General features: G+C 36.7%; 1 protein-coding gene across 16 annotated transcripts in view; it reads right to left on the bottom strand.

The window, feature by feature from the left end:
- Positions 1-20878, bottom strand: part of nrxn2 (neurexin 2) — a 335460-nt gene that overhangs the window by 47011 nt on the left and 267571 nt on the right. For 8 of the 16 annotated variants that reach the window (XM_018093461.2, XM_018093465.2, XM_018093455.2 and 5 more), the window contains 2 exons: positions 15232-15403; positions 12564-12653 (listed from right to left, as the gene is read on the bottom strand). In XM_018093461.2, the coding sequence (XP_017948950.1) occupies positions 12564-12653; positions 15232-15403 (262 nt within the window). The remainder of the gene's footprint in view (positions 1-12563; positions 12654-15231; positions 15404-20878) is intronic. The other 8 variants (XM_018093463.2, XM_018093466.2, XM_018093462.2 and 5 more) reach the window with 1 other exon arrangement.

Genomic DNA, 20878 nt, shown 5'->3' with positions numbered 1-20878 from the left:
ATTTGCTGTTGTTTAATTTTTGTCTGATTAGAAAAAAAAATAGCTAGGATGGCATAATGGCAAAGTATGGTGCATTCCTCATTCACTGTAATGTAATTACTTGTAAGCATTTGCACATTATTTTTGTTCCAAGAGATGCTCTTTTTACAACTGCTGATCCTGCAAATTACAACCTGTATTCCAAAAAAGTTGGGACACTAAACAAATTGTGCATAAAAACTGAATGCAATGATGTGGAGGTGCCAACTTCTAATATTTTATTCAGAATAGAACATAAATCACGGAACAAAAGTTTAAACTGAGAAAATGTACCATTTTAAGGGAAAAATATGTTGATTCAGAATTTCATGGTGTCAACAAATCCCCAAAAAGTTGGGACAAGTAGCAATAAGAGGCTGGAGAAAGTAAATTTGTGCATAACGAAGAGCTGGAAGACCAAATAACACTAATTAGGTCAATTGGCAACATGATTGGGTATAAAAAGAGCTTCTCAGAGTGGCAGTGTCTCTCAGAAGCCAAGATGGGTAGAGGATCACCAATTCCCACAATGTTGCGCAGAAAGATAGTGGAGCAATATCAGAAAGGTGTTACCCAGCGAAAAATTGCAAAGATTTTGCATCTATCATCATCAACTGTGCATAACATCATCCGAAGATTCCGAGAATCTGGAACAATCTCTGTGCGTAAGGGTCAAGGCCGTAAAACCATACTGGATGCCCGTGATCTCCGGGCCCTTAAACGACACTGCACCACAAACAGGAATGCTTCTCTAAAGGAAATCACAAAATGGGCTCAGGAATACTTCCAGAAACCATTGTCAGTGAACACAATCCACCGTGCCATCCACCGTTGCCAGCTGAAACTCTACAGTGCAAAGAAGAAGCCATTTCTAAACAAGATCCACAAGCTCAGGCATTTTCACTGGGCCAGGGATCATTTAAAATGGAGTGTGGCAAAATGGAAGACTGTTCTGTGGTCAGACGAGTCACGATTCGAAGTTCTTTTTGGAAATCTGGGACGCCATGTCATCCGGACCAAAGAGGACAAGGACAACCCAAGTTGTTATCAACGCTCAGTTCAGAAGCCTGCATCTCTGATGGTATGGGGTTGCATGAGTGCGTGTGGCATGGGCAGCTTGCATGTCTGGAAAGGCAGCATCAATGCAGAAAAATATATTCAGGTTCTAGAACAACATATGCTCCCATCCAGACGTCATCTCTTTCAGGGAAGACCCTGCATTTTTCAACAAGATAATGCCAGACCACATTCTGCATCAATCACAACATCATGGCTGCGTAGGAGAAGGATCCGGGTACTGAAATGGCCAGTCTGCAGTCCAGATCTTTCACCTATAGAGAACATTTGGCGCATCATAAAGAGGAAGGTGCGACAAAGAAGGCCCAAGACGATTGAACAGTTAGAGGCCTGTATTAGACAAGAATGGGAGAGCATTCCTATTCCTAAACTTGAGAAACTGCTCTCCTCGGTCCCCAGACGTCTGTTGAGTGTTGTAAGAAGAAGGGGAGATGCCACACAGTGGTGAAAATGGTCTTGTCCCAACTTTTTTGGGATTTGTTGACACCATGAAATTCTGAATCAACATATTTTTCCCTTAAAATGGTACATTTTCTCAGTTTAAACTTTTGTTCCGTGATTTATGTTCTATTCTGAATAAAATATTAGAAGTTGGCACCTCCATCATTGCGTTTTATTCACAATTTGTTTAGTGTCCCAACTTTTTTGGAATCCGGTTTGTACATATACTGTAGAGTATATACTGTGCAGGGTAACCCGTGGGTCAGGTGGGTTCGGGCTGGCCATGGCACATCACCTGCAGGTTATGGGTGGGTTCGGGCTGAGCTCTTCCGCTCCCCTCCCCGCCTGCAACCTTACACTACCGGCAGCTGGCTTCCAGTATCTCTATTTATAGCCCAGCCCCTTTTGTGACGTCACTGCGGGGCAGGTGCGGGTCTATAAATAGAGGAAGGAAGCTGGGTTGAGTAGGGTTTGGGTTGGGATTTTTGGATTGCCAGTTTTTTTTAATTTGAGTAATAATCTGAACATATAAGCTAAATAATTGGAATAACTACAAAAATGAAGACCAATTGCAAATTATCTCAGAATATCACTGTCTACAAATTCATTTAAAGGACATGTAAAGCCTACATTTACCTACAATGTATATCAGTTGGGCACGTCTCCACCACACAAATGGCATCATTTTTACTGCATATATCCCCTCCGCTTGCCAGCACCATCACATTTTCCTAAAGCAAATAACAGCTTTCACCTGGTGGCCATTTTTACTCTGATACATAATCAGTTACATTTAAATCTGCAAACAGCATACACACACAAAGACCCTTATTCAGCATACATTTCATCAAGAGTACAGGCTCACACAGGCAGAACTGTCTTTGATAATAGTTGTTGTTTGAGCTGTGCTTAGGAGAGGAGGTTGGGAGAAAAAAACTGAAGCAGACAGCTAGAGCTGAGTTTCTATGGGAACCAGCAATGCCATCTCTTTACTGGCTGCTAGACTGGGGGGTGTGTTTAGTAATCTGAGCTTAGAACAACTGAGCATGCCCACAAGCCAACAGCCAAAGCAAATTCCTGAGGGTGGGGGCTGAGTGGGTTACAGGAGGAGAAGCAAATCTAAGTGATTAAGGGGATGTTGCAGCCTTACTATTAACCTCTGGACAACCAGTGTGGCAGGTTTTTAAAGATTTCAAAGAGGCTGTTCACTGATTAAATTTTTGTTTGTGGGGTTTACATGTCCTTTAAAGGTAAACAGTCATTTAAAATAAAGCCCCTTGTATCTTGTAGAACATTTTTGGCCAACATTTTGTCATAGCTGATCCCATGATGGAGATTAACAAATGATTAAAAATACACAAAGAGCATGCTCCATATTGTTGGTATAGCTACAAACATCTCATGCATATCCAGAAACCTATTCTGGACACAGGTAGGAGAGGGAATAGCGAGTGTGAGTGCCTAGGGTTTTGACCCCACATAGCATGTGTCTGTGCAGCAGGTAAGCTCAGCTATACTATATTTTCATTATGAAATTACAGTGCATCTCCAGGCACACATTTCCTTCAATCGCTTACTATATTTGAGATCTGAAAGTAAGCTATAGCTTTCAAAGCCTTTCTAATTAATAAACTCTTCTGATATCAATTTTCCACTAGCAATAGCAACCATGTATTGTCTTGGCTCTCACTTTGAGCCTAGACAAATTCTTACCATGTATTAATGCATGTCTGTAATGCTGTACCTCCAAGGATATCTCAGTGCTCTAGACAACATTCTCCAGTCCTGTACTCTCAACTCTAAAAGTATATTGAATATAACCCCTACTCCTGCTTACATCCTTCATTACTTCATTACTACCTTTTAAGACAAAACAGTCTTAGGGGCCTATTTATTAAGCTGTGTAAAAAAAAGGTTTAAAAAGCTGTGCAAAATAAATGGCAAATTTATCAAGGTCTGTTTTATTTTATGCCAGAATGCCAGATTTGACGCCATTATTTCCAGCATTGCTTTAAGAAAAAATGCATTAAAAATCCACAGTTTTTGTGCGTCAAAGTCTGTGGCAAATTTTGTCAGTATTGTCAGTTATTCACATGGCATAATAAATCTGCTTCCCCATTTACTTGCTTTTGCTTAAGAAGAAAGCATATTTTATCAGAAGGAATTTTGTCTGTCAATGCACAAACCTTCCCATGGACAATGAACATCTGTGTTTCTTTTTGAATTAGAGAAGAGGCTTTCCTTTTAAACCTGCAAGTGAAGTGTGCAAAATACAATTTCGGGAAAAAGTCACCATGATTTTTACCTACAAATGCATCATTTTCCTGCAACTCATATTTCATATGTACAGTAATTGTGGTCCCGAGGTGGCAATGTGCCTGATGCTAATGTGACTGATGCATTATAATGAACTCAATTCCATGTGCAGAAGTACAAAGAGCAGCTTTATATTCAACTACCTATATTAACACAATGACCGCTAAAATGCAGCAACATTTGGAGAACCACAACAGTCATTAATGTGCCCTATAGTTTTCACTTGGCAAGACCTCGTGGTCCACTGTTTGAAATGCTGTTCAGTACCTCAATTTTATTTTGAACAATAAATAGCCACGCTTAGCTTAATGTAAATCCCACTTGATTTACTAAAATTAATACAGTATTTTAATTAAGAGCACCTTTTCTTGCACATGATTTCATATTTGTTAAATTATTTATAGCTTGTGTATGCAAATTTTGCAGCATTAAATTCAAACACATCAAGACAATTACTGAAAATAGAAAATACACATACTGGACACATTGGCCAGTCCACTCATGTGCATAAAATGGTCATAAACTTCTCTCAAATAGGTCAAAAAGGTTGAGGAGACCGCCTCATACGTATGCAAATAAGTCAAAAGGGATTCTGGGAACAAATTCCTTTTCCTGGCTTCTGCTTTAAAACCCAGTGGGTAAGCTTAAGCCTATAGGATAAACCCATGTAAATGGAAACTTCTCTCACTAAGACCTAGGCAACCCAGCCAGCTACCTGCCCCCCGTGCGCATGTGCAGTGTGGGGTTGAATAAAGACAAGTGGGTAATGAGAGGACAAGAGCCTGGACTACCTGCCCCTAGTTCCAGCCCTGAGGAGATAAACAAACAATAACTGGATTTGCTCAGTAAATGTACCAAATTTTTTGTTGGTAGAACAAAAAGGAGCTGCAGACACCATTGTTCTATTTATAAATACCTGTGTATTTTAGTTTCTAGTATTCCTACAAAATAAAACCAGTATAAAATATTACAAACTAAACGCTAAACAAATTTAATTCTTTATGGTGCTTAAATGTCACTTTTTCCTAGATTGGCTCTTTGTTCTTTGATAAATCCTTTGTATGAGTAGATCTATTTTAAATGCTAAGAAACTAACTCCGTAGGTCATATGTGCAAAGTTCAAGAATCAGCAGAAGAAATTTATAAAAAAAATAGTATGCCTATAGCAACCAATCAGGTATTAGAATCACCACATTTTGCTGGGAAACCATTCACATCCATTGCATTTAAAGGGCAGTTTTTTTACCAAGCAACTCAGGGTCACTTGAACTACATTTCGGCCTGACAAATCTTTAAGGTGGTCATAACAGAGTAGTCTGAATGTGACATGACAGGGGTCACACTTCTGTCTTGGTACCGTAGAGATCTACTTCTTTGGCCCATTCCCATTTTGACTGTACAAGAGTGCTGACAAAGGATTACACATTTTGGCTGATCAGCAAAGCATTACTTCTATAGAAACTTTGTTCTGCATGATCTCCTGCATTATGCATATTTACATGAAGTATGCAAATTATTAAGAAAAAAATGAAACCTTCTGATTCTTTTACTGGTATATATATATATATACATACAAGAGCCACAAATATAATGTCAATTATAGCCTTATAAAGGGTGCTTAGTAATGTCATGGGTTATAATTGAAGCTCAGTGATGTAATTTCTGACCTTGTACTTTTATATGGTCATGAAATTCCTCGGCGACTTATAATATTCTTATATTTTACAATATTTTATATATATATTTACCATTTCTAATTAAATTATTGCTCCTAAACCTGTTGGCAATCATTGGAAAATGCCATTTTTCCCTATGCTCATATTTGATATAAATTTTAGAAACCCCTTAGCGTCCCAATCTCAACCAGGAAAAAGACCATGTGTTTTACAGTTTTGTCAGTGCAGAGTTTATGTAATAAATCTTGGCCCCAAAGAAATGACACTTTAAAGAAGATATTAAAAATGTATTGTCTTTTGATGAATATTTCATTGCAGAATTATGATTTTTGTTTTTATTTTGCAGATTTTGTTTATGGTCATGACTTTTTTACATTCCCCCATAAGTGCATTGTATATCCCATAACTTTACTGTAAACATATTACTCTGAAAGCCTTATAAAAGGGAAATTGCAAACTCATACAACCGCTCTTTGTTCATTTGCAGTACAAGGGATTCTATTTAACATCAGCAGTGTTCCACATCTCTAAAAAATAATTGGCAGACTTTCCTGTTTAGGTTCAGAAAAGGGTTAAATATAGTTAATTGATTCATTAGCCTTAAACTTCATTAAATTAAGATTAGTACATTTAATGGTTTTTATAAACTGGATTAGGAAACATTAGGTTTTTCTCTTTCTGTGTCTTTTTTATCATTTTTAAACCTTTGACCGCAGATAAAAAAAACAATAGCAAACTGTTTATCAACTGTTTAGCATAGATTATTAGATGATTAAATTTAAGTTAGAATACTGTACATATAAATAGGAATAGCATATATAAATAGTAACAATTTAGGATTGCAGGGATTGAGAAGGAGAAGAGAATTCACAAGGTTTGGCAATTCCCAAAGCACACATTAGAGTGGATGTGAGGATTTAAATATGGTGATGCAAAGGCCTTCAGAGAGAGAACCAAAAACAAAGCCGCAGCTCCCCTGTGCATTTTATTTAGCAAACTCTGTATTTTTGGAATACATTATAAAGATAACAATGTTTCCCACTGTATATTCTTTTGTATCCTATGAATATTGCACACTGAAGTTTATACTGTATGAAAAATTAAATGCAGTTTCTATCCATCATATGCATTCTATGAAAAGCAGGAATTTTCTGCACATTTTATATTTTGGATGTTATTTAATAAAATGTAATCATAATGTGACAAAGGAAAGGGCAAACTACGTTACTCAGTTAATATATTTATTGATTTCTCATACTTTGTAATTCACATTCGTAAAAACCCCCAATGAGTAATTTTTGGCCAAGTAGTTATAAAGTAGTTATATGGCATACGTTTACAAAAATCCTAGTTATATGGCATACGTATACAAAAATCCTAATCAAGCACAGAATTTGAGTATACTACAGCCTTACTAAACAAAAAAACTAAATCTGACATGTGTGGGTAGGGAAATGCAGGAAGAATGTCTAGTTCATTACCACATTATAAAAGAACTACCAGACCAGCACCTGTGTGTAAACTTTTCTTCCTATTAACATAAACACTCACAAATACATTATAGAAATATATAACTTGCTCTCTTCTCAAGGATATTTTTTCCTCACAAAGCTTTCACTATGCCTGGGAACCTACAGCATCTGGTTATTTGCTATGGTTTACTAAAGCTGGCCATACACATTCAGATTTTATTCATTGTACGACGAATGTTCGGATATCAATCATACGTTTTAATGCAATGATCTAAAACTAACTTTTAAATTTAAATTGCAGGATTAAAGTCAGACAAAAAACAAATCGGACAATGTTCTGGCCAGCATAATTTTTGCAACATGTATTTACTAACCTTTCGGATACTTTGGTATTTATCTTATTGCAGACATAAATTGACTTCAATTCAGTAGATATATAATTCTGTACAGATCTTCTGTAAGATCTTCTGAAATTTGTAATGCATGCTTTAGGCTGATGGCACACTTTTGAATGCTTTTTTCCCACCTTGCAGCAGGCATTTTTCAGGCCAAAAGTGCTTAAATGTGCTATTTTGGTGCAAAAAAAAAAAACAACTCTTACAGGCACTGACAGGCTTGTTCAAATCAATGAAAGTAGGTGCTGGAGAGCAGATATCAGGTGTTTCCCTACTGGTTGAAACACCTTAAGAAATCTGAGTGTTTAGGGACTAACAATATCTACACAATGATGCATGTTCCATTGTTATGTAAGTGTAGGCTCTAAATATAGGCTCTGTAGTCTGACAAAATGAAATAGTGATTCTACTGAACTAGAAAATTGATTTAAAGTTTAAATTGCTGAGTATGCAGCATGTTACATTGAAATAGACCTAGGAATTTTTATTACCAGCAGAAAATTGCAGGCACACTAAATAAGACTAAGCTAAAACTTAATGGTAAGGTGCAAAGTGCCATGTTTTTTACATATGCACTTTTCCCTTGTGGGAGTTGTGCTGGCTACAGGCACAAGATGGTTTTCAAACATTTTGTCCAAACTGTTTATGCAGCACTTGCAGTGCAAACCAGTTCTGCATACTGCTGTGGTGGGACATGGGCATCCTCTGGTACAGTCCTACCTTGCACAGCATTCACACATAAGGCAGGTGTGACATGGCAGCCCAAAGGAAGCTATGTATTTGAAGTCTGATAAAGGTGGGTCTTAAAGGGTTCCCTGGTGCCTGCATGTAAGACAGGCAGTTACTTTGCCTTGGATCTTTAATCTGAAACCCAAGTGTTTTTCTTTGCTTAAAAACTATTTGTAATGTTATAAAGTGTAGTTAGGGGAAAAATGTTGTTTATTTGTACATGTTACTCAGATTAACATTTTCTTTGTGGCAAACCTCTTGCTTTATGGAAGGGACACTAGAATAATACAGTTATAGGGTCTATTATCCTGAATGCTTGGAACATGGAGTTTTTGGGATAAGGGATATTTCTGTAATTTGGATCTCCATTCATTAAGTGTGCTGTAATGTAAACATTAATACACCTAATAATTTTTTTGTCCAAGAATATGGACCCATGCAGCTTAGTTACCAACAAGTACAAAGTACTGTTTTATTATTACATAGAATATTCAAATTCACTGCTTATGGAATACATGAAAGATGGCTTTCTTAATTTGGAGCTTTCTGGATAATGAGGGATCATTATAATCAGGGATCCCATGCCTGAACAATACTGCCTGGAAATACCTGTGCCTGATTTAACAATGCGGGTAGAACAGAAATCTTAGCTAAGGCACAGTTTAGGCCGATTTAGTGTTCTTTTCACTGGTGTATTACAGCCAGCAGAGAAGTGTCTTAAACTGCATTTCCTATTGCATTAAAGAAAACTGCTTGACATTGCTAGTATAGGCAGTGTTTGGCCTGAAAACAAGCATTTTGAGCCAAAAACTCTTTGAATTCTCATTAAAGACAGTGCCCTATGTGTTCAATGTGTGATAATTTTTCAAGCTTATAGCATACTTTGCATATTGAACACCATGGAAAGCAGGAGTCAAAACACCCTTACTGCTCTCTTACTGCCATAGTCTGTGCATCTACCGGTAATTATAAGAAAACAACTACAGATAGGGAAGGGCTTCTGAAAGAATGTCAGTGGTTAAAATACCTTGTACTGGGAGAAGCACACCTCTATGCTCTGTCACATGCCTTTAAGCCATTTATTTCAGCAGAAATGCAGTACAAATTTTCATGGAACACCCCCTTCCTTAACACAGGGTATGACTGGATGTTGTTTGGCTTGGGAGCAGCCAGGGAAGTGCATGCACCTTTGGAATATGTAAGGTATGCTGAAGAATTTGTTTTCTTTGGACTGTGAGTGGTTAAAATACCCACTTTGCCTGTGATATGACAGAAAATTGAGCAGTAAATATAATACGGTGAATACATCAATTCACCTTCAATTTGCCGGAAACACACAGATTTATAATCTGTATACAGTAGCTTAAAAGGGTTGTTCTCCTTTGCATAACAGTTCACATTAGTAGAACATCCTTGACATATACGTAGTTAAAAAATGTGCAGCTGAAGAGATATTCTATTTAACTTCTGCACAGACCCGTTGCTGGGGGGGCAGTGACCCCCATAAACAGTACAGTTGCTTTTTTTACTTCCTTATATGATGTCAGACATAGTACTGGAAGCAGACCTAACTCATATTGGCTGTGTCAGCTCCTATTCACTGAGTACATAAATATGTATTGAACAATGAATTGATCCAATAGGAAAAAAGTAAGGCCAAAGCCTGAATGTGATGATGTAAGTATACAGGAAGTTCTCAGTGTGTCAGGTTCAACACAAGACTATCTTTTGGAGCACTCGCACAGCACCTGATCTGGGAACCAGCACTTATATTGTAGTGTCACTCACTTCGACCTACAGCACTTATATTTGCCTATTTGTGTCTGTAAGTTACCCTCCCTTATAGATTGTAAGCTCTACTGGGCAGGGACCTCCATCCTCTTGTGTCCTTGACTCTTAACTTATTGCAACTGTATCTTGTATTTATTTGTATTTATTATTATACTTTGTATTTATCTATTATTATCTTAAAAAAACCCTGTTTCTATTAATGTATTCTACTGTACAGCGCTGCGTACATAAGTAGCATTTTGTAAATAAAGATATACATACATACTCCCATCCCCCCAGAAAACTGATCAGAGAGACAGAAGAAGGACTGATTTAATGGGTATGAAAAGTAGCTTTTACAGTGGCCTTTTTACTTTATTTTCTGAAACGCTGAGAGCATTGTTGGTGGTTTAATAAGATTTGGACATTGAAGGTGAACAACCCCTTTAAGGTTCCCTGATCAATCAGGAATATTTTTAGTAAATGTATTGTGCTAAGCTGTGTACACCCACTTCCAACAGGCTACACTACTTAGTGGTGGTGGTGGGATATGTAGAAGCTGGATAACTCTGTGTTTTATGCCACCTCTGATTTCATTCATTCCCATGGTATCATGCCTTGCCTCGCCTGGAGCTTCTTAGTCTGTGAATCTAAATTAGGTGCAAACTGGGGGATGTTCCGTGGGAAGCCCACATGCCACCCACCAACTGCTCTAATACATTGCACAGGCACAACTATCTGTGCTTTAATCTAGGGGCATTACCTGCAGTGAAAAGTGCACAGAACTGGACATGGGTTGTTTTTACAAAGATACATTAAGTGGAGTCTTGCAGCTTCTTTTGCACATATCAAACTACAGGTATGGGACCTGTTATCTGGAAATCCATTATCCAGAAAGTTCCGAATTAGGAAAAGGCCATCTCCTATGGACTCCATTATAAGCAAATCATTTTGATTTTAGAAAATGATTTCCTTTTCCTCTATAATAATAAAACAACCTTGTACTTGATCCTAACTAAGATATAATTAATCCTTATTGGAGGCAAACAAGCCTATTGCATTTATTCAATATTTAAATGACTTTTAGCAGACTTAAGGTATGGAGATCCAAATTACGGAAAGATCCCTTATACAGAAAACCCCAGGTCCCGAGCATTCTGGATAACAGCAGACTTGAGGTATGGAGATCCAAATTACGGAAAGATACCTTATACGGAAAACCCCAGGTCCCGAACATTCTGGATAACAGGTCCCATACCTGTACAATGATAGCTATACTTATGCAGCAGACTTTCAATATGTACTGTAGGTAATTTGGTTAAGAAAGCCATAGGCAGACAGCCTTTCTGTGCCTTGCATCCCTATGGGGCTTCTTAAGTCTTTATGTCTGAAAGATGTGCAAACTAGGGGAATTTCTTGGGAAGCCCACATTATATATTGTCCCCGAATGTAGATAGCAACGCATTAAAAGCAACACGTAGCTCTTTCTGCTGCATTCTATGGGCACAACCTGCAGTGCAAAGTGCAAAGAACTGGGAGCTGGTTACTTTGACAAAGATACCATAAGTTGCATCTTTTAACTTCTTTTGTATATATTGAATTATATGAATCTATAATTATAAAATAAACTTTAAATATGTATTATAGAAAGCCACAAATGAACATATTAGTTAAATAATACTAAGAGGACAGCGCATAATGAATAATGTCACATGATGATTTTCCCCTGCTGGTGGGAAAATATTGGTGAAAAAATGCCAATGCTGCAAAATATGCACACAAACAAGTTATGTGCCCTGTGTGCTGATTCCATCCATGTGTTACTGTACACACAGGGCAGTATTTTCTTCTCCAGATCCAGTTCCCACCTGTAGAGAAAACTCATCATTTGACATTACCCTAAGGGACAGATTTATTAAAATGTGAGATTGGAGCTCACCACAGTAGTAACTTGTTTATTTTTGTTTTATTGCAAAGACCAATAGCAACTTGGTCTGAGTGTCTGGAATATAAACCTAGTTAATCTGTAACTGAAGGGCATCATTTAGAGGAAAGCAAATAGCTCATCCCTTTTTTAAACTAATTTAAACTAAGAAACATTGCATTCCTACTTTGCATTATAACAGACAGGGTATCAAGCAAAGCAAAGTCTAGTGGAATAAATGGTGGTATTAGCTAGCTTCAAAGGTGTAGCTCAGAGCACCACTTGACATAACACAGAGTGCGCTCTAAAATAGAAGCTTTAAAAGGTTCTTATGCCAGGAAACTTTATTTAAATCGGTGCAATTATGTAAGCTTACATTTTATCTTGTTATTATTTTAGCTAAGCTTTACCAACGATAGAAGCAAAAATATGATTGTTTGGTAGGCAAAGTCAATGTTATTATTTCCCCAAGTCCAACCATTATGGAGAAACCCAACAAGGACATTACCTACTTTAATGGTTGCACAAATATGCATTTTTTGGGGGTTAAAAGCCCAATTGTGTACCAACCAAGTTTTAGAAGCCTAGACATGTCTCTGCTACAGCTTGAAATAGGGATTAAGGGGAAAAGAGAGCTTTTTGATTCATACTTTATTTATGTTTATGTTTTCTTTTTTTAGATGAATTCTCTCCACCTTCTCAAGCTGCCACTTTTAGCCAGCTTTCCCTTTCCCCCCAAAGTTACCTTTGTCTAGCAGCCACTCGTCTACAACACGACCCAGGCGGTAGGGGATGCGCTGACGGGCAAGCGCCAATCTTTCACTATCTGGGTTCCCTTTATAGAGTTTTAATAAAAGAACATTAAAGTCATTAGGATCTGAAAGGTGAAAGGTCAGAGGTTAACAGGTCATGGAACATTAACAGAGGTTATAATAAGGTTAAAAGAGATTTATACTTAACCCCGTTGTGCCCACTTCAATATACCTCCATAAAGATGTTGAATTGCAAGAATTGGGAAAAATATGGTCTGTTTACTACTAAATATTTACAATTTTATCTTAGCACTTTATTTTAATTCCCCACATTTGAAATCTGGGAAATCAAGGTTAACATAATCCTAAAGTAAAGAAATAAGATATGTTTCATTGGTAGAATCCCCTCAATAATAAAATGTTTTAAAGTGAAATATGCCCCCTTTTTGACATGAGTTAATTCACTTGGGTTTATGTAGAAACACTACATCTAAACTTCCAACAATAAATGTCAATGTATTTTCTTTCACAGACAAATCTAGTTACACCAGATTACAGGATTGAAAGGAAGCCATGAATCTCATTTGAACCATTTGTCAAGCCCCTTTGGGCTTAATGTGTAAGTCAACTCCTCCATCACCGTACGTAATTATAAGGTAATGAATTTGGAGACTCTCTGTTAGTGGTGCACAGATTCACTTTAAAGAAGAGTGGCTTCAAGTCCAACAGTCCATCACTTTACAATGGAACAAAATGAGGCAGGGGTAACTGTAGGACACTGTAAGTCTAAGGGTGGTGGGAAATGGTCTCTTTATACAGAGACAGACTATCATGGTTTCCCTTCAGTATATAGAATTAGAACTAGATAGGCTTGAAACATAATTCTGTGCCTTAACTACTTAAAGGAGAATGAAACCCTCCCCCAACACTATACCCCTCACCCTAACCATTTAAAGAAGAACTACCCCCTCCCCCTGGTATAAAAGCCCCCTTACCTGGCCTGCATCGACCCCCCCGCCCTTCTCGTATCGTCTATAATTTTAAAAACCTAAAAGAGTAAAGCAGCGCAGCAGCGTACCTGGGTACCATCTTCTGTTCAATAGAAAATGCTTCAGGTCTCACCACCGACACAGACCCTGCTTGAGCATGCACAGTTGGGGCTATCAGGAAATCAGCTTCAACTGTGCATGCTCAAGCAGGATCTGTGTCAGTGGTGAGACCTGAAGCATTTTCTATTCAACAAAAGATGGTTCCCAGGTACCCTGCTGCACTGCTCTGCTCTTTTAAGTTTTATAAGTTCCAGACTGTACGAGAAGGGAGGAGGTCGATGCAGGCCAGTTATACCTGGGGGGGTGTAGTTCTCCTTTAAAGGAGAATGAAAACCTCCTCCAGCACCATGTGTGGGAGGCAACATGGTGTACTTTCATAAGTGTCTCTGCTAAAAATGCAGCGCTGCGTGGGGTGGGGGTTGGCAGGCACCATCTCGCACAGCATGCACAGTTGAAGCCAGATCTCAACTGTGTATGCTCCTGCTGTTGAGAGGGTTTCATTTTTCTTTAATAAAATCATTCTCTGGGTTTCTACATGCTAAAAATATAACAAACTGGCATGAAATGTATTTGTACCATTAAACATCTAATACCCTCAACATTCTTTATTAGTTATAATCAGAGCTAATGGGTACAAAATAGTACAAAGTAAACCCTAGCAGGTATGCCTAAAGGGCTGCCAACTGTAAAGTAAGTAGATGCTTTTAACAAAATGATTAAATATAACCGATTGTATGTGAATTTTCCCAAATCTTGCATTCCAGAAATCTTTGCTGTCTTTGTGACCAAGAAAAGGTAAGATGCAGGCAAAAGGGATTAATGTTCTAGATACTATTTAGTTGTGTTTATTGCTTGGTTAATAGGTTAGTGGGGCAAGTTTAGTGACAAATCCAATTTGTCTGTTTAATATTAGGTTTATTCCAAAACTTTCTTGTCTTTAAATGATTAATACTTCTTTTTTTCTTTCTTTTTTTTTTTTTTTTTTTTTAAATAAACAGAAAACATCATTTAGTACACCGAAACTGTTTGATATTTAAAAACTCAGAGAATATATTGTATATAAATCCATATATTGTACATTAGCTAATCAAGCTTTATGTAGCAATTTCATCCAAGTAACCCATTTTTTGAGAACAAAAGTAAATCAGAGAATCATTCTATTCATTTAATATTCATTTTATAAAAATGAAGATGGTTATTATAATTGGGTTTAATATGTTTTCATAAGCATAGATTAAAACATAGCTTACAATACATTCTCATGATTCTGAGAATTTAAATACTGCATTATTAAAGGTAAAAGCCTTAAAAAGTTTAGTAATGCGATTCCATCAGGATCCCGATACTGGGTCTTGTTAAAGCATATAGCTGGATTTCCCAGGAACATTCCTTTATTAGTTGGATTTCACTGGTCACACAAAGAAGACGAATAAAGGAAAGGTAGAGAGTGACAGATTGCATGTCTATTAAACACAGATAAACAAACACTGGGGATGTTTTACAACTGCACTGCATGAAGCTGGCAACAATTACAATAAAAAGCATAATATTCTAAGCCAATTCACCTTCACATACTCATTTACCCATAAGCAGTTCCTGGGATGTTTCTCACCTGCAGGATATCTCTCGTTGACGGGCCAGCTGTCCACCTGCAGAGTAGCATTGCCTCCACTACGGGTGAATCGGACCACATGATACTTCCCATCGCTCACTAGGGCCCCTGGCTCTTCGATAGTTATATCATCCGTGCCCACATTAAAAATCACCCCTACTGTGCCCTGGTCCTACAGAAAGGAATAAGAATAATTATCAGTTAATAGTGTTCTGCATAATGTTACACTTTCCAAACATTCTTCGGAGAAAACCCACTGCAAATAATTGTATTTCCATATTACAATAGTTACTTATTCAGTTTAACTTATTTAGTGCTGTCCAGTATTTGTTATGATTGCTCTTCTGCTCTACTTGTCATGTGGTCTGCATGTAATGTATTTTAATGTACAATACATTTTCTGTTAATATGCATAATGTAAGGTTGTCTGATCATCTTTTCATTGCCCTTCTGCAACTCTACTGATGTAAACAGTACACTTTCTAATGTATGAGGTATGAGAGGGGCAAGAGATGATGTCAAAATACCTTTAAAAACTTAAAACTATGTCTTAGTGTTATTGAAGACAAACCACAAATATTAAAAAAAAAAAAAACTACAAATGAATGGTGCTTCCAAAAGGAAAACATGTGAAGTTATGGATAGTGATGAGCAAAATTTTTCGCCAGACATAGATTTGCTCTGAAATTCTGCATTTTGCTATTGGCAAATTTTTTTCATGAAACTGCAATGAAAATTTGCTGCAACAAAAAATTCACAAAGAAAAATACCAATTGACTTGTATTCAGAATGAGAAAAAAAGTTGCAGTCACATCAATAACATTGCAGACGCATTAGAAATGTACAAAAATTGCAGTCGCGCCAAAAAGTTGCACAGTAGTCACATTTCACAAGACTTTTGCCATTTTGCGTATTTTTTAGAAGTTTCACAAATGTTGTTGGCAAAGAGAACTAGGACAGATTCGCTCATCACTGGTAATGAAATACTCATGTGACTTAAAATAAGTGCAATTATTTATTGGTGTTTATTGACTTTTGGTCCTGCCCAGAGGACCTGTCTCAAGACATCATAAACAACCCACTATATATATATGTGTGTGTGTGTGTGTGTTATTATAGTCATTATTAAAGCCCTACACCAATTTAAGGGTCACCTAGGGGCTGATTTACTTACCCACGAACGGGTCGAATGGAGTCCGATTGCGTTTTTTTCGTAATGATCGGTACTTTGCGATTTTTTCGTATGTTTTGCGATTTTTTCGGATTCTTTACGAATTTTTCGGATCCAATACGATTTTTGCGTAAAAACGCGAGTTTTCCTATCCATTACGAAAGTTGCGTAAAAAGTTGCGCATTTTGCGTAGCGTTAAAACTTACGCGAAAAATGCGCAACTTTTCGCGTAAGTTTTAACGCTACGCAAAATGCGCAACTTTTTACGCAACTTTCGTAATGGATACGAAAAACTCGCGTTTTTACGCAAAAATCGTATTGGATCCGAAAAATTCGTACAGAATCCGAAAAAATCGCAAAACATACGAAAAAGTCGCAAAATATTCGTTTTCAAGTCGGAACTTTTCCAATTCGGGTCGGATTCGTGGGTTAGTAAATCAGCCCCCTAGTCTACTTTTAAAAATAGTAGTGGAATTGTACCTACTTAGTGCTCAAAGCAAATAACAGTAGCCACATTTTGAGCTTCTAAAGTCCTGTACCCATGACATTAAAACATTTGCAACCATTTTTAGAGAGGCCACAAACAAGAAACACTAGTAACACATTTGCAAACAACAAAAGATTAGTGTAAAGTGTTCCCAGCTAGAATTTTGGAATTTTCTCAGCTGCTATGCTCAAATACATATCATGATGTATTATGTCTAAAGAAGATTGTATTATATTGATGGTAATGTTATTTGACATAGCTTTATTAGGGTCCAATAATGTAAAATTCTATAAAGTACTGCATACCACTTTACTGTTATAGAAATAACTGCAGTTTTAGAAGATACAGGAATCATTTCTAGCATGTATGACATTTGTATCTTAGAAATAATCATTTCACGCAGCCTACATTAAACCAATCTGACTGCTAGTCTTATAGATGCCCTTGGGTAACATCCTATTCATTGACAATTCTGAAGCTAGATATTTTTGCTTACATATAGGTACCAAGACCTTGAGAAAGACAGGAAATGACACTAGCAGCTTTCATGAAACATAATGAATTAATGTTTAAAATCATAACATGAAGTTGCCTGGCCATATCACTTGATGAGAATTCTCTCTCCATAGTTAATTATCTGGAAACTCATAGTAAATAAAAACTGTGAACTACAGACATTACTATAGTCAATGAAATACAAAAACATGAATTATTTTATCTTAAATATAATTACCCCTTTCGGTTTTATCTTAGATGGCTCCATGCTGTTTTTTTAAAAAAAAAAAAAAACCTCTGTACTGACTAATACAAACAAATAATTCAAATTCAATTCACTTTTTATCTAATGAAAGAAATCCAAATTGACAAGTCCCCTACAAGTCAGTTATATGACCTGTCAGTTTAGATTCATAAAAAGGCCAAATAGTACATCCACATACAACCCATCAGTTTTTTCAATTATATCTCTTCTGTGCATTCTATAGTGGATAAAGCTGGTAAAGGGACCGGAGCACAGTGATTAAAAATAATGTGTCGGCTACCCTCTAGGTTGCACTTCACAATTACAACACCTTTCAGTACATTCTGGGACAGATCAGAATTTGACCAGCTACGTGATGCAAGCGGCATGTCGCAAGGGTACATCCACATTGGCCTCAGTCCGCAGGAATACGCTTTGCACATAAATAGATGCTCAGGCCTCTCTTCATTGTAAAGGAGACTGGGCCCTTTCCTGCTAAAGTGACTTCTGTGTCCCTCACCTTCAACCTGACTTTAATTGATTGCACCTTTGCTGCCTGCACTGACCTTCTGCTTGATTGACTACAGTTTCTACCTTCTGATTTGGCATTCATGCCTGGGATTTTTCTGGCACTCCTTCCTTTCCTCCACTGGTTATAGTACTGTTGCGAGTCTGTGTACCATGTGGGAGGCTGTGTAATAATCCTCTCTCCGATTATATGATAAGGATTCTTGAACCCAAATTTTGAAGCATTAAAGTGTGAACACACCTCATATATTTTATGTATATATATATATATATATATATATACACACACCGGTATGGGAACCATTATCCAGAATGCTGGGGACCTGGGGCTTTCCAGATAAGAAGTCTTTCTGTAATTTGGATCTCCATAACTTAAATTAACAAAAAATTAATTTAAAAATTAAATAAACCTAACAGGTTTCTTTTGCCTCCGATAAGCATGGATTTTATCTTAGTTGGGATTAAGCACACGGTTTTATTATAGAGAAAATGGAAATATTTAAAAAAAAAAAAAAAATTATTTGATTAAAGTGCAGTCTATGGGAGATGAACTTTCCATAATTTGTAGCTTTCTGAAAATATGGGTTTCCGGATAATGAGGTTGATACCTGTACTTGTTCAGGTGCAGAGAAAGGAAGTTGTCTCTCCCTGCTAAAGCAGCAATATTACTAGAACTGTTTAAAAAAGGAGGAGCAATAGGATGAGCAGCAGTGGGTTGTGGATAATGCCATTTAAGGAAGACATCTCACAATTATTTGTTTGGTTCTTGCAAGGTAAATAATTAGAACCAGTATACTACCCCTTCGTTGCCTATGCCTATGTGTTTTGTTAGCAGGATTCCATTATAGTGGGTTTATCTGTTTAATGATAATATAATTATCTACCTTGCAAGGACCAGAAATGGAGTATCTGTGTTTAAACTAGAATTTGTTGTCTTTTACATCTTCATTGGGATACGCTTGAGAAGACTATAAATATTTTAATACTATATGGAGTAAAAACGCAAAAACGAAGGACGTCACTACTTGTTTCAGGGAACTATAAATATTTTATCTTGCATGGGAGAGCAGATTTAAAGCATTTCAATCCTGAACAGTGCCTGAGAGATTTGATGCATTAACTTGAGCAATAATAGAAAAAAACATGTTGCTTTATTATTTATTTACTGGAAATAAAGGGTTCCTATAAAAACAATGTCAAATGCAAATTAAATGCAATCTCCCACCAAAAAACGACTTAATGGAAGCAGTTAATTCTATGTATATAATTCTAAGTATCTTTCCAATATACATCAATTCAATTAAATATGGTCCAATGGGTCTAAAGTTGTTTGCAAATATGAACCATTTTAAAGAGCGTATATGTCTGGATAGTCATAGTCTCCTTAAAACAGGGTAGCAGAAAGCAATTAATAACAGAACTGGAAGAGAAATTGGTTCTGCTGCATTGTTTCAAGGGTCAGAACCAGAGTACAGAAAAGGATATACTGCTTTAAATTACATTGTTAAAAAATAATTAAAATGTGTAATAAATATATAATGTAAATTTGCTTAAAAGTGTTTTTTTCATTGTTTTTGGGTACAAATCCCCTTTTGATTGATACAAATAAAATAATTTCATGGTGTTTAGGTAAATAAAAATAAGGTGAAGGTCCTTTAGTTCTCCTATTGTAGAACAAGGGGAGAAAGATTATTTGTGTAAACTCAAATCTGTGGTTCTATGGATTCATATTGGCATTTATGTACTTCACTACAATAGAGAAGAACAGATCATAGATCTGAAAGAAAGGAAAAATAGGCGTACACGGCAGCTTAGTTCCATTACATTTACTGGAACATGTACTTATTTATTATCTTTAATAAATGCAAGTTACCAAATGAACAACATAATGTTGTTATTTATGCATTAAGATGTAATATTCTACATTGCGGTGCATAAAAAATCTTTGCAACTAACAACAAAAATCCCTTGATAAAAATGAATTTTACATGACTTAAAGCTTTCATATATGTTCCAACTTCCCCATATATGGCTGTGCTGATTATATTTACCATATTGCTTGGATATAAAACATTACACAGAAACTGCCATGAGATAAAGAGGATAGAGGTCATTTGCCATTTATAGGAAGGCTCTGTTTGTTCTTAGATTTCCTGTATTTCCCAAGTGTCTCTTTTTTGAGGAGTGAGAAGATAATCTTATTTTATTATAATCATATTTTCTGGAAACCCAGAACCCTGAGCTGTCATTAAAGTGCATAATCACTTAAAAACGTGCAGTATAGTGTACTGTATTGATACATCAGGTTTCATGATTAAACAGATTAGAGAGGAAAACCTCCCATCCTGCAATTCTGCAAATAGTCAAACAGAATAGTAGGTGCCGCAGTTGTCAGTTTATTATTATATTATCAAATCTAACTTTCATAAAGCAACGTTTTGAGGAACTCCCTGACAGTGCCTGTGGATTTCCTACAGTGGCTGAGACAAGGAAGCCCTCATTCTTCAGAGTGAGAAGAGTATCTAGAGAAAAGAGATCAGCAGGAACCACCAGAAAAACTCACTGAGCATGGAATTATTTGATCATGTTCCAAAAGACAAGCTCAGACTATATGAGAGGCACAGCATGATATCTCTTGCTGTTATAGATCTACATTAGCTGGTAACAGCAGAAAGAACCCCAAATACCATGGATACCTTGTCAGGCGAGTTCAGTGCTCTAA

This window comes from Xenopus tropicalis, chromosome 4 (assembly GCF_000004195.4).
Source record: "Xenopus tropicalis strain Nigerian chromosome 4, UCB_Xtro_10.0, whole genome shotgun sequence".
NCBI classification, from domain to species: domain Eukaryota; kingdom Metazoa; phylum Chordata; class Amphibia; order Anura; family Pipidae; genus Xenopus; species Xenopus tropicalis.
The sequence above is the reverse complement of the archived record's forward strand: the minus strand, read 5'-3'. Positions and strand labels throughout refer to the sequence as shown.